The sequence below is a fragment of the Parambassis ranga genome, chromosome 2 (genome assembly GCF_900634625.1).
Source record: "Parambassis ranga chromosome 2, fParRan2.1, whole genome shotgun sequence".
NCBI lineage: Eukaryota > Metazoa > Chordata > Actinopteri > Ambassidae > Parambassis > Parambassis ranga.
The window spans coordinates 21,592,193-21,605,948 of NC_041023.1; the positions used below are offsets into that span (position 1 = coordinate 21,592,193).

Here is a 13,756-nt window from a genome sequence, read left to right on the forward strand (position 1 = left end):
CAAGCCTCAGATATACAAACAGGAACACACGCTGTGTGGCAGGAGTAAAAAACTCTTGATTTTAGTTCAGTTTTTAGTTTCAGTTATTAGTATTAATTAGCTTAGTGGGCAATATATGTTGGTGTGTTTATGTGTTAGCAGGATGAGACAAACGCCCTCTTCAGCGCTGACCCTACTGTTTATTTCTTTTCTTCCTGTTTGCGTTTAACTGACTGTAAGAGCCTGTTCCTGTGAATTCTGGGTAACAAAAATGGCGGGGGCATCACTGGTTATGATGGGTAGTGTGTGAAATGTGTCACTAAAAAAAGACGTCTCTCAAACCATAGCGCTAACATGTCAACAGAGATTAAACTAGTTTATTATTTTCAAAGAGGAAAAAAAATTACGAAACAAAAAAGGCAGTCATATTTTACACTAGTGATTATTATTAAATTTTTACAACCATTCAGTCTGCATAACATAAAGAAATAATTCTACATCTTTGTTTCTTTCGTATTTTTGGTACTCTGATTTTATACATACAAATAACAAATACAGGAACTTTTTTCACAATGCATATAATCTGTGGGCAGGAAGAAAGTCTTTCAGGTGATCAAATGTGTGTGTATGTGTGGGTGTGTGCGTGCGTGCATGTGTGTGCATGTGTGTACGTGAACGCGACACAAACCAATTGCCCGAGACCTATAGCACATCCAACAAAAAAAAAAAACGAAAAGAAAAAGAAAAAAAAAGTAGAGGGACGCCTGCAGCCGTAGCCGCCGGCTCTCTGCAAACTTAATGCAACACATGCAGGCGAAAACTGAGGCCTGCCCTTTCTTAAAAGTCCTCTCACCTCCTCCACCTCCCTTTTTTTTACTTTTCTTCTTTCCTTCAGGACTCGGAGGTGTCTTCTCCACTTGATCCTCTCCGGCGGCAAGTCTCTCCACCTGCTGCGACTCGTACCCTTCTTGTCGTTAGCTGCCCACGGGCATGTTTCCTCTTTTTTTCTCTTACTTAATTAAAAAGTGTTCATTAAATGTACTGTATTTCATACAATTTGTACAAATATATTCAGCGTCTGTCTCCTCGTCTTCAGGAGAAGGAGAAGGAGAGCGTGGGGAGAGGGGGGTGGGAGGGGTTCCTGTTATACAGGAGCAAGGTGAGGAAGAGGAGAGGCGGGAGAGGGCATCACAAAAGTTCTGTTTCTCGTGAGGTGGAAAAATGGCTTTTTGTACACAAATGGAGCTCCTTATGGTGCGGATGAGCCTCGATGTGGTGTTAGAGGAAAGACAGACTTTTCCCCTGGAGGTCAGTGCGCCACAGTCAAGTCTGCAAAACATTCACATTGCAGACTTTATAAAAAAATAAGATACAACCGAGGGGGGCGGGGGAGGAGCTTAGATCGGACCGAGAAGCAGTTTATTTGTCTTTTCAGGATATGGAAGCAGGTCAGCAGAGGTACCGGAGGGTGTGGTGATGGTGAGGCCGAGGAGCAGTGCGCCACGGGGTTTGGGTGAGGGCAGCTCTAACCCATGGCTGTGACCATACTGGAGGGGTGATGGGTGGCGAAGGGGAGGCTCGAGGAGGGGTGCATGGGTGTCGGGGTGGTCAGCATGTGGCTAGAGTGTGAGAAGGGAGGGAAGGAGGACATGTGGCGGGACAGGGCGGCCGGGCTGAACGAGCTGCTCTTGTCCATCAGGCTCTTGGAGAAGTCGTCCATGTTGTCTTGGGACTTTTTGCTCTTCTTGGACTTGCTGGACATTTTCCTGTTCCTGGTCTGGATGCCTTCCTTCTTCATGGTCAGAGGTCGGTTGATCTGCTCTCAAAAAGAGACAAGAAAAGATGGCAGATTAGTATTTTGTCATTGCAGACATAAAGCAACACAATAGAAGCCAAATGTTAAGTGAGGAGTGTCACCACGTCTTGGCACAAACCAGAAAAATGTGGTGTTTTAGTTTTCTCAGAGGCGGATTTTAAGGTTTTTTAAATGACATGTAATGGAGTCTTATATATACTCTTTGAGTACGCTGACTCAAGCTGGTTTGTGAAAAAAAAAGGTGGAGAGGAGAGTGTGTGTAGAGCAGAGATGGAAAAGGGTCTGGCAGCTAATGTGCAGCCGGCCGGCCACAGAGACACATGGCCACGACGACTGCCAGCGCCAGCCAAGAAGTCCTCCTCTCCACCCTCCTCCTCCTCCTCGACCGCACGGCCGTTCTCTTGGCCAAAATGGCCCGGCTGCCGTATTCCAGCATAGGTTTAAGCCGGGAATGAGAGCTGGATGATGGAATTCTGGCTGTGGGCAGGATTATGAGGGGAGGTGGATGAGGCCGACTGGCTTCCTGATCTTTCTCAGTAGTTCTACCCGGGGGAAATGAGAACAGGGATTTCTTCCCCCCTCTCTCTCTCTTGCTGTTTGAGACATTGGCATTTTTTCGCTGACTCTTTAAACAGAGTGGCCTCAATGATTAGTGGGGGGGGTCTATCCTCCTCCTCCACCATCTTTACAGTTATGTGGTTTCATTCTCTAAGCTGGGTGACTTTCTCTGAAGCATGCTATGCCTCACCTAAAAGCCAGTCAGGCCTCGTGCTCTTTGATGCTGAGATGTCTCACAGAGGAAGCCTTGGGCCGCTGGCCTGCGCTCGGCCACGCTGCTTCCACCCCGGCACATCAAACAAAAAGCCAAAACAGCGTTTGAGTCAATGACCACCACAGAATACATAGCACATCCTCCCTCCCAGCACCTAAACCACCTGAAACCTCAGAGGTGTCAGATGCACAAAAAAAACCCTGATTACTCAAAAGAGGTCGTCTATGTTTTGGGTTTTAACACAACCTCATGTTTGTGGCAACTTTTCTGTTTCCACAAGCTTCTTATCTGAGCCAACGCTTACAGGACAACACACTCCTGCTACCATCAGGTGTTTTGGGACACACACACATCAGGAGCACATGCAGGCCAGCAGGGACTCGGCTAAATTCTCCATGAAGAATGTGGAATTTGTTTCAAAGGGCCAACAGAAGTCTGGATTTACCAAAAATAAACTAATTTCACAATTACAGCAAGGTCGGGGTCAGTTCAGATGCTAATGTGTAACTGGGAAATATTATTCTGCTCTCCCTTTAACCTTGGTCTGAATCAGTTTCTGCACAGCCAAAAGTAACATGGGAAAATGATTTAACAGGGAGTGCTCGCGTGACAAGCAGGGCCGCAGAGCAGGATACTCTTCCCCCTTAAACACACACACATATATATATGTATACACACGCACACACCACCTTTATCTGTTGTCTGATGGAGGAAAATTACCTACATGTGGCCTCAGAGCAGTTAGCCTGGTTATTATTATTATTAGTTTCAGCTACAATGGCTGTTTGATTAAAAGTGACAGCTTTGTGCACAGGAGAGGAGAGAGAGGCAGAGATAAACGAGTCCCTGGGGTTTTCAGATTGAGGATGTGAAATGATGTGGTGAGAACCCAAAACGAATCAGACGGATTGGTGGTCAGAGGGGGGGACTTCAAGTCCCAGGCGCGCATGGAACCAAAAGGCTAGGAAAGAGAAGAAGAAGAAGAAGAAGGGGGAAAAACTGGGCCTAGAAATTAATCGAATTTTAATTAAGCCCCCACCTTCTTTAATATTCAACAGCAAAGCGGCTGCGGGCTTAGTTCACTTATACATTTTAGATTCGCACTTACTGCCAATAAATCATATTAATTCTGCAGCGTTTGTTATCGCAGTGGCCCCGGAAATTCTCTGCAGGGACGAGTCAGATGGAAGAAGGTGGCCACAGAAGGAGAATATAAAATATTCACCGGAGAGAGATGTTGTGTCTGTGAAGGTTTGTCACTTACATTGTGCAGTTTAAAGTAGAGGCCGCAGGCGTTGCACACCGGGTCCCCGTTGGCGTTTCTCCGCCACAGCGTCGTCGTTGTCGTTTGACAGTTTGCGCATGACGTCCCTGCCCGCCTGGCTGCGGACTGTACACACATAAAGAGAGAGAGAAAAAAAACGTCACACAACCAAAGGAAGCTTTTTATTCTGATCAACAGCAGGGCTACCGCAGATTCAATGGAGAGCTTTACGCACAGGCCCAAAGGGGGATTTAATGCAGGATAATATACAGTTATTAATACTTAAATAAACAAATAAAATTATGTTCATTTATCACATAGTCTAAAAGCGCATTTTTGCATTTAGTGCAGGCTGAAAATAGTATAAAAATAAGGACAGAAATACGCAAAAAAAAACAGAGCTGGTTTCACTGCAGGCTAAAAATAGCGTCACAGAGCGCATACCTCCAACAGAATAAATATTTACAGAAGACATTAAAGCACTGCCTTGAAACGGGAGAGCTATTAAATCTGATTAAATTTCCCTCCCCTCCTTCTTTCCTTTAAAGTGCCACGAAGCCGTGTTTCTAAATGTCAGCCCCCTGACGTGAAACAAGTCAAACTCTCTCTTGTGTTATATATTTAAATATAGATGCACGCTGCAGTGGAGAAAACGTGGCTGTGCTGCGGGCTACTTCACTGCAAGTCGATGGATTTTGTAGCTGCCTGACATTGATGTTATAATCTCTAAAAACAATCGATAGACAGGTGACCGCAGAGGACACGCTAACGTAAAGGACTACATTATCTCCTGGAGGGATTTCCAATTATACACATGTGGTGGCCTAATAACCCCTTCTGCTGCTGCTGCTGCTGCTTCGTGCTGTGAATAACCAATCAGATTTTATTCCTTTTGCGCACTTCCTAAGTCCTGCTATATTTAATATTTTCTGCCATAAATTATGAGTCACTTTTAGCTTCTTTTTGGCTTCCAAATATAGATTTTTTTTCTTTCTCCATATATAAATAAATGGCGTGGCAGTGACCCATACCTGAGCATCCTCAGAGATTCTAACACTAAACAAGTCGTGACTGTGTGTATATATGTGTGTGTGCGTGCATGTGTGTGTGTGTTGGCCTGGCTCGGGCTCCCTGTAGCCTTTATGTTTTGACTGGGGAAGCGGGGCTGTGTTGTTAAAAGCGACTTATCTGCGCTGCTCAGATATCCGGCAGCCCTTTCCTGAGGAGCCGGGTTTTCACATTATAGAGGAGAAGAAGAAGAAGTGCAGAGCAGCGCAGGACTGGACAAGATTATTATTCTTATTATTATTTAAACTATAGAGGGGGGAACTCCTCCTAAAGTTTTGATGAGAGGGGCTTTCCCTGCAAAAAAATAGCTTAAAGAAAAAATACTGAAATAAAAAAATATGTCATGAAGCTGAGTGCAGCCAGGAGCCCTGTTTGGACAATTTTAGCACATTCAAAATAGCATTTAAAAAAATGTGCCTTTTTTTTTTAGCTATGGTAGTATCTGAAAGCAGAGACCTGCACTTGTCGAGTCAATTTCCTGCAGCTAATAGGCCTACTTCTTCCTGGATAGGGGAAAAAACAGAGAGAGAGACGGAAATGTCATCAACAGAGGAGGAGACGCTGTAAAAGACGTACCAGCCGCCGTTTGGGTTTGATGAGAGGGCGATTCTGCCCGTTCATCTTGTGATAGAGTCCGCAGGCGTTACACAGATAGTGACCCGTACCGTCCCGCCTCCACAGCGGAGTCGACGTGGCCCCGCAGTTCACACACTCTCTACCTTCTGTAAGAGCGCGCACACACACACCCACATAAAAAAAAATGGAGACAGTGTCCAGGTCAGTGAAAATAAAATAAAAATAACCGATGATGCATGTTGTCAGTGCTGAAATAAAAAGATTAGTGCAATAATAATATTATTAATAATAATAATAATAATAACAACAATAATAATAATCAATTTGAAATATTATCCTTAGCAGTGGTTCAGTTTCACACACACACTCACACATTCTACACATGTGGTTAGCGGTGGTGGTGAAAAACAGTCGTGTTAAGGTCCATGAGGCAGAAAACATTTTAGTAAACCACAAAATCTGCAAACTACGTGTCCCTAAACACGATTTTATGAATGCGTAAAAATCCATATGTGCGTAAAATTTGCGTAAAAACATGACTTCTTCTCTTTCACCACCATAATAATAGTAGTAATAATAATAATAAAAATGTTTGGCTGCCGCGGCCTTTGTTTTGAAATAACTGAGGGGGTTGTTCAGGTTTGACTGGCACTTCTCTAGTGACACCGACAGGTGAGACGTGCACCAACAGTGTGATTATAGTTATGTATGGGGAGGTGGGGGGGCTGAAACTGAAACAAGCGCGCTGCAGTCGCAGTACAGATTATTTGAAAGCAGAGACTCACGCAGGGCTTTTTTTGGTGCAATGCCGAGAGCCTTTTGCATTCTCATGCAGCCATACTTCCCCTTTCTGTCTCTCTCTCTCTGCAGAAAACACACATCAGGCCTGACTTCTCCACAAAGAGAAAGATAGATGTGACAGACTTGCAAGCACCGGGAAAGTGTGCGTTTCTTCTTCTTTTTTTCTTTATTTGCATGAGGAGATGAAATCAAACAGAAGCAGTGCAGAGTTGCAGTGTGAGGTTTACAGAAAGCACTGACATCCTCATTAAAAATGTGAATGCTCGAAAAATCTTTAAATGCACCATTATCTGAAATGATCCTCGAATTAAAATCTGCATTAATGGTGCTGAATAATCCCGATGATATGCATCAGATAATCCATGTTTTCTATACTCAAAGATATTAATCTCATTACAGAAAACTGCGCGCGCAATAACCTTTAAAATAATTACACAATTTTGGAAATACCTCGCCTCTCTCTCCCCTCCCTCCTGCGCCCTGTCACGGCGACGGTTCACCCCGCTTTTTCCCTGTGAATGAACGAGCAGCATCCGGTGCTCTACCGCTGGGTAAACAATGCAACTGTGGCGTGCACTGGTCTGACAGTAATGGGATTATCTTAAACATATAAACGGGGCGACACAGCCCGGAGAGCTGGCTTCCTCTCTGTCCCTCTTTGCCCCCTTCTCTGTTGGAGATGTTGAGAAAAAATTACCTTAATTATTGAGACTGATCATTTATTTTATATAAAAATAAATATTATATGTGTAGCACTGAAGGGTTTTAGTTTATTTTTCAAATAGTATATTTATTTAAGTTTTAAATGATTTTTAATGTTTGCTGTCATTTATATTATTTACTATTTATTATTATTGTTATTATTATTATTATTGTGATGAAAGAGAAAGCTTTGAGTCATTTTTGATGCGCCTGATTTGACCTGTATATCGCCCAAAAGGGGATGAATGTGCTCATTGTGGGCATTTCTTTCTTTTTTAAATTTAAGTATGAATGATATAACATGGCTGATTATTGCTGCAAATCTGGGGAATGGGGTTAGATCAAAAGGGAATGTAATAAAGCGCACGCCTACCTGAACAGGACCTTGTTTTTGGTCTCGTTTTGGAACCATAACTAGAAGATGACCCACCTATCAGGCTACTTGGTGGGAAGAGGCCTGGGCCGTATTCAGGGACATAGGGTGGGTATGTGGCGATGGGGTGGTGGGCAGAGGATGACCCTGCTCCGATTGATGCCACGCTCCGGCTGTGAGCTGACTCCAGTTTCATACTTTCGGCCAGGGACACCTGGTACTTTATGCTTTCTTTGTCCTCCTGCCGGCCGGAGCTGCTGGAACCCGGGGTGGATATGCCCGGGTCCGGGGATACGTCTTTCGGTGGGGTCGGGGGAAACGTGAAGAGGTGTGGACTGGAGTGACCGGTAGACAGGGAGGAAGAGGAGGAGGCCGGGGGGTAGACGGACAGGCCGGCCGGGGAGCCATGATGCAGGGGGTTCTTGGGGAAAGGGCTGAGGTTCCAGGGAGAAGTGCTGTGATGCGGGGCGATTCCTTTGCTCCCCTCCAGCCAGGGCAGGGAGCCGTGCAGTAATGAGGGACGGCACACCTGGCTACCTGAGGCAGCAAAAACACAAAACAGGATCAGAACCTGCTCAAGTCTGCAACAATACATGCAATTCTTCAGGCCTCAGCAACATTTATGCACAATGATACATTTCATTTTTTCCATGGCTCCATCTGCGCTCTGTGGAAACCATAAAAACTGCAACGAGGCCATGCACGTGCATTATTTTACCATTCCCATTGATTAGGCCCTGACAAGTAAATTCAAAAACAAGATTCAAGAACCTGCATCGTGATTGATTGCTGAGGAAGTCACAAATGAAGGAAACTGTGTGTCAAACGAAAACACAAAAATCTTCCAGGTGCATCTGGGGCTCCTGTGCCAACACATGTATTTGTTTTAAATCTGTAACGTAACACTCTATTGATCCAGAAAACATATTACACACGCGCTTTTGAGGAGCTTCTGTGACACATGAGTCAGCGCGTGTTTGTGAAGTTTAGACTGGAATTGGACAGAAACCGAAGCAGGCGTAAACGTATACACAGTTACGGCGTGGTTTCACAACACTTTAAGCTCTCAGGTTTTTTTAGGGGCAGACCAAAACCGAAACCCTGCCCGGATCAGAGTAAGATAATACAAATAATTCGGGACACACAGTAATGGAGTCTGTTTTTAACGTGCACATTATTAAATAAAAGGCCTAAACGGGCCGATTACTTACTGTGTGGAGGAGGAGGGTACCTCTGGACGGCTCGGACAGAGTTTCCATAGTATGGAGAGACGTGGTTGCCCTGTCCATCGATATTAAAGAGTACATCCACATCTTCAGCGAGGGGATACTGCGAAGGGTCCATGTATGAGTGGCCGAGGCCCGGGTGATGTGAACCGGGATGCTGCTCGTTCAACACCGCGGGATGATGGCTCATCCATCGTGGCTGATCCGCACTTACTTCCATCGCTTGTCTTTCTGTTGTTATTTATGTTCTTCTTCAGCAAATGTTCATGTGCGCCGAAGCAAACAAGTCAAAAGATAACAAATAAGATTCTGTCCCAAATCCGTTTTTTTTTCGTTAAATCCACAGGTTCCGCGCGTGCTTCCGATCACCTGGAAACAGAAATGAGAATTTAGTGTCTTTTACTTTCTCACATGCACACACACACATAAATATACACACACTCAGAGATATTTAAACACGAAACATACCCCACATTACAAATGCTACAAAAGGTGTTGTCATATAAATACGTCCAAAATGGAATCCAGTCCCACACAGAGTTCCTGAACTTCTTCCTCTCTCTCTCAGAAAAAAATGTCAGAGTGTTTCAGCCACAGCTCAACAAGTTAGTGCGAGCGCGCGGGGCTTGTTTGCAGCGGATGGCTTCACTGCGCACTGACCGGCTCCAGCAAGTTAAACTCACTGATCAAATCTCTGTTTGCGCGCAGTTTGTAGCCCCTCTCCATTAACTCCGCTCCTGTCTCTCTCTTCCCCTCTTGGTCTGTGTGGCTCTTGCTCGCTCACCCTTGCTCTACCTCTCTCTCTCTCTCTCTCTCTCTCTCTCTTTTACAGTGAAGGCATTCTTTCAGGATGGCGCCAGGCAGCTCAATGCTTGCAGACAGCTGTGGCGCGACGCAACTTAAGGAGGGTCTGTCAGTGTCATCAGTTAGGGGAGGGGCCTGCCCTAATTGAATATAACGTGGGGCAGGGGAGATGCAGATTTTTATTTCAATGACCTTGCCAAAAAAACGTATTTATTTTAAAACATGGATTATTTTTTATTTAGTAGGCCCACGTGAGACTTAACCGCGTATCTTCGCATGAAAACATCAGTGCGGTACTGAGATATTTTAGGTCATTTTTTTAACTTCGATTACAGTAAAAATGCACTTAAATAGAAAAAAAAGATATTAATAGAAAAAGAAACGCTCAAAAAAGATAATTGAAAAATAATCATAATATAAAAACTCACAGATGCTTCTAAGCTCATAAATGAAATCAAATATTTTGTATTAATTATTTGTGTTTTATTGCACTTTTTGAAACACTCTGGTGCAGTTTCTGACAAAGTAAGAGATATAAAGACTGCTGCTGCTGCAGAGCCTGTTGCTCTGGGCCAATGGCAGGTTGCGGGACATTTATGCTCTTAAAATTGTGACAGTGCGTCCTCTCGCGGTGACAGGCACATTATTCTAATGGCAGATCCAAATTGAGCCGATTTCCTCACACCGTGAAGCAGCCACGGACAAGGACGACTGGGTTACTGAGCTTATAGACTACACACGCACAAAAAAAAGAGAAAAAAATATCCTAATGTTGGCTATTATTGGCACTTAGTATCTGTGCAGATCCACTGCAGCAACTTAAACAGACAGGCTACAATGGCTCATGTCATGATTTATTCAAAACAGTGCATTAAATGTAACCCGATAACACACACGGGGAGGGATTTAACCTGCCTCATATTATTTATTTCAAAAATAAAAATAATAAATAGAAACATCTTCCCTTTAAATCAGTGCTAAATCAGACTTTACGCGTGCGTTATGCCGTGCGTATTTACGCATTAAAAATTAGAGCCTGCCCCTTTGGGAAGTATTTTATATCCAAATCCCAGTTTGGTTGCTCAGATTGGCAGTGAGTGTAATAGTAGAGCAGGATGTGTGTGCGTGTGTGTGTGTATACGACGTGGTGGGGGCAGCGTCACTGGATGTGACGTCACCGCGGTTCAGGAAATGAACCCTGTTGGCGGCGCGCAGTGAAGCAAGCGAGAGCGCGCACGCCCTTGCACCATCAAGCCTGTAACATCAGGTAGAAGTGAGGGTGGGTCACAGGTTTTAAAAGCTCACAAGGCCACGCGCGCTCAGCAGATGGCTCCAGTCACCTGTGTACCCAAATATTTAACCCCTTCCACCTTCTCCTCCTCTTCCTCTTTTTCTCTATTTTGATATTAATATCAGCCGAACGCATGGGAGCAGAGACTGACAGAGACTTGGCAAAGCGTCTTATTTTTTCCTCTCCAGGATAGCCCTATACCTGGAGAGAAAGAGCGAGAGAGAGAGAGGGGGGGGGGGGGAGAGGGAGCGTTTCTCACACAGGCAAACCTGAGACTGAACTTGGATGCAAACTGCTGTAGCTGCCATTGTCAAGCTGTCAGCGGACTCGTGTAATTATCCTCTTGAAAAGTATCGCGGAGCCATTATCCACAAAGTACCCGTTATAGGTGCTCGGAGGCAACACAGGACGGTAAATGTAGCCTAAAATCCCGATTATGTTTTTTTCTCTCTTTTTTTGTTTTGTTTTTTTGACTGGATGTATCGAAGCTTAGAGAATGGGACATGGAAGCCATCCCATGACTTGATTCCCAAGCCTCGGTGTCAATAGCACTGGAGCTTACTCAGGATGGAATAAGTCTGTCTCTCTTTAAAAAAAAAGAAAGAAAAGAAAAGTTGTCATTTATAATCCCAAACTGTGCACCCCCCCCCCCTCTCTCTCTCTCTCAGTGTGTGAAAACAAACCCACATTTAGTTTATTTTTGAAGCTGCAAACCGCCGCTGTGCGTAAAGGTTGGTTCATAAAGCCAGGCGGGGGTCCAGCCACTGTTCGATGGCACAGATCATTTATGAGTGACTGTGTCAGCCAGCAGGTCTGATTCAAATCAACACATGACACATTTTTTCTTCTTTTTTTCTTCATTGCGGCTTAGAATTTAAGACAAAAACGGATTATTCCATTGCCAGCGTGGGGAATCAAATGTTTTAGATAAGGTCTGGTGTGTGTGTGTGTGTGTGTGCACCACACATCCTGTGTCATCAGGAATTACAATTACTGTAAATAAAAGTTTCCTTCCGTCAGCTGATCAATCAGAGGGCTGGGAGATAAAATCACAAAACAATAATAAGAAGAAATAATATGACATAATCTCACTACCACAATTATTTTTAAATAGCAGCACATGCGCAGTGATGTTTATAAATAGCTATTTTAAAAAACAAATCAAAACAGTGTGTGTGTGTGTGAGAGAGAGGGAGGTAAGCGTTGATATCTGTGCCACATTTTACGCTCACTGATTTTTTCCAGGTTACCACTGATATTAAAAATCAGATAGATTAAAATAAACTAATAATAATTATTATTGCACAAAATTAAAGCACAACTCAAAGCAGTTACACACGAGATAAATGAATAGACTTGAAGCGCGTACAGCCGCAGTGTCACAGGGCAGATAGGTTACAGGCCATATTCTTCTTGTTTTAAAATGTTCATGTACAGATTCTGAAACCCTTGTAGCGCCACAGGTATTTGTCACATTATAGATTATGTGAGTCATCCGTTGCCTCTCTAGTCTTTTCAAGAAAAAGCGAGCAGCTCTGTTCTGCCAGCATGAGAACAAACTCGGCTTCTCAGAACAAAACCAGGGCGTCAAATTGTGCCTGTACCCACGAAACTTCTCAAATTCCTAGAATGATTTAAAATGAGAGCTGTTATAGATGAAACGCATTTTTTTCTTCGAGTGTTTTTTTTGTAATTAGTCGCATTTTGTGTCAAAGGAAAACACAAACGTTGAGTCGATTGACTGACTGTGATGCTTATCCGAGTCTATATCGCTTCTCGCCAGACATGCTGATGTAATCTGACGTGCACAGGCCTTTCCACCTCTTAGCCTGTATGTGTAAGTCATTCAAAACTCCATTCAGTTTTTGGCTTATTTTTTTGTAAAAAATAAAAAATTCAGCCTGAAATAAAATCTTTAAAAGTGACACACACACAAATAATCTCATTAGTGAAACTCAAATTCACGAACCTTAAAATTGTAATGAATTTATAATAAATATATTACAATCTTAATATCACCGTTAAGAGCAGGCTGGGCCATTTTAAGTAAAAAATGGAAGAATCGATGTCCACAATGCAAATAACCTGTGACAGTGTGCGTGTTATGCTCTTAATTTGGCATCCTATTCATTCTAACAGCCACTCTCTCTCCTTCTCTCTCTCTCTCTCTCTTCCTCTCTCCGCCATATCAAGACATATCGACCAAAAAGACGAGATGGAAGAAACTAATAACGGAGAGGAAGCAGCAGCAGCCTCAGCCTTTTTTAATGACCCGCCGGCAAGGTAATCAGATCAATTTCACGGCTTGTATGGGATTCTGCCTGTACCGCCGACCTGAGCGGCGGTAATAGGTCGTTAAAGCCCCTCATCTGCGCTATTTCCAGGTGGGTAGCTACATATCATTTTTTTAAGAAATGCAGCTAGCTCGCTGTCGTTTTTTAAAACATGTCAATCCAGAGTGCAGCCTGACGCGTGAGCGCAGACGCTGTGTGATTATTACCAAATAAGAGCAGATGAACACACAAAGCTAACAGCAACGATGCAACAATGGCGGTCGTTATGGGTGTTATTCTCAAACACTACAGCCCCCCCCCCCCTCCCTCCCTCCCCCCCCCCCCCCCCCCCCCCCTACAGCAAGTGCAGCTTCGTCTCCACCGAACTCCAGCAGAAAAAGGGCAGATTTAAGCTATTTATTGCCATTTAGCGTGCAAAAGTTTCCACAAATACAAAACCGCTATGAAGAGCGAGAAGCCGGCCGGACACAGCACTTATAGGATGCAGCGACTTCACAGCAAATCTAAATATTTACTGACCTGGAGTGGACGCTGGACGCGCGGAGGCTTTTTTTCTGCAGATGTGAAGAAGGAGTGACATAGAGATGGAGGCGCCGATGGCATTTAGAGAGAGAGAGAGAGAGAGAGAGAAGGCGAGAGCTGTGGAGGAAAATAACACACACACTCTCCTTCTCTCTCTCACACACACACACACACACACACACACTCTCTCTCTCTCTGTGGTGCGCGCGCCCTCGGTCACATCATCATAACTCACCGCGAGGAGAAACAACGCGCGCACATAGGCTAC

At 44.2% G+C, this 13,756-nt stretch overlaps 1 protein-coding gene across 6 annotated transcripts; it reads right to left on the reverse strand.

Moving 5' to 3' along the window:
• Positions 1–323: 323 nt before the first annotated feature.
• On the reverse strand, positions 324–9,454 carry gata3 (GATA binding protein 3). Of its 6 annotated transcripts, none has more exons than XM_028424817.1 (7): positions 9,046–9,454; positions 8,563–8,946; positions 7,409–7,888; positions 5,565–5,621; positions 5,356–5,402; positions 3,832–3,957; positions 324–1,795 (listed from the first exon to the last, which is right to left on the reverse strand). In XM_028424817.1, the coding sequence occupies exons 2-7, from the start codon at positions 8,795–8,797 to the stop codon at positions 1,505–1,507; spliced, it is 1,236 nt and encodes a 411-aa protein (XP_028280618.1). In that variant the 5' UTR covers positions 8,798–8,946; positions 9,046–9,454; the 3' UTR covers positions 324–1,504. The 6 variants fall into 6 exon arrangements, with proteins under 6 accessions (XP_028280618.1, XP_028280592.1, XP_028280608.1 ...); XM_028424791.1 differs by having other exon boundaries at positions 7,352–7,888; XM_028424807.1 differs by lacking the exon at positions 5,565–5,621 and having other exon boundaries at positions 7,352–7,888.
• Between the last annotated feature and the right edge of the window lie 4,302 nt (positions 9,455–13,756).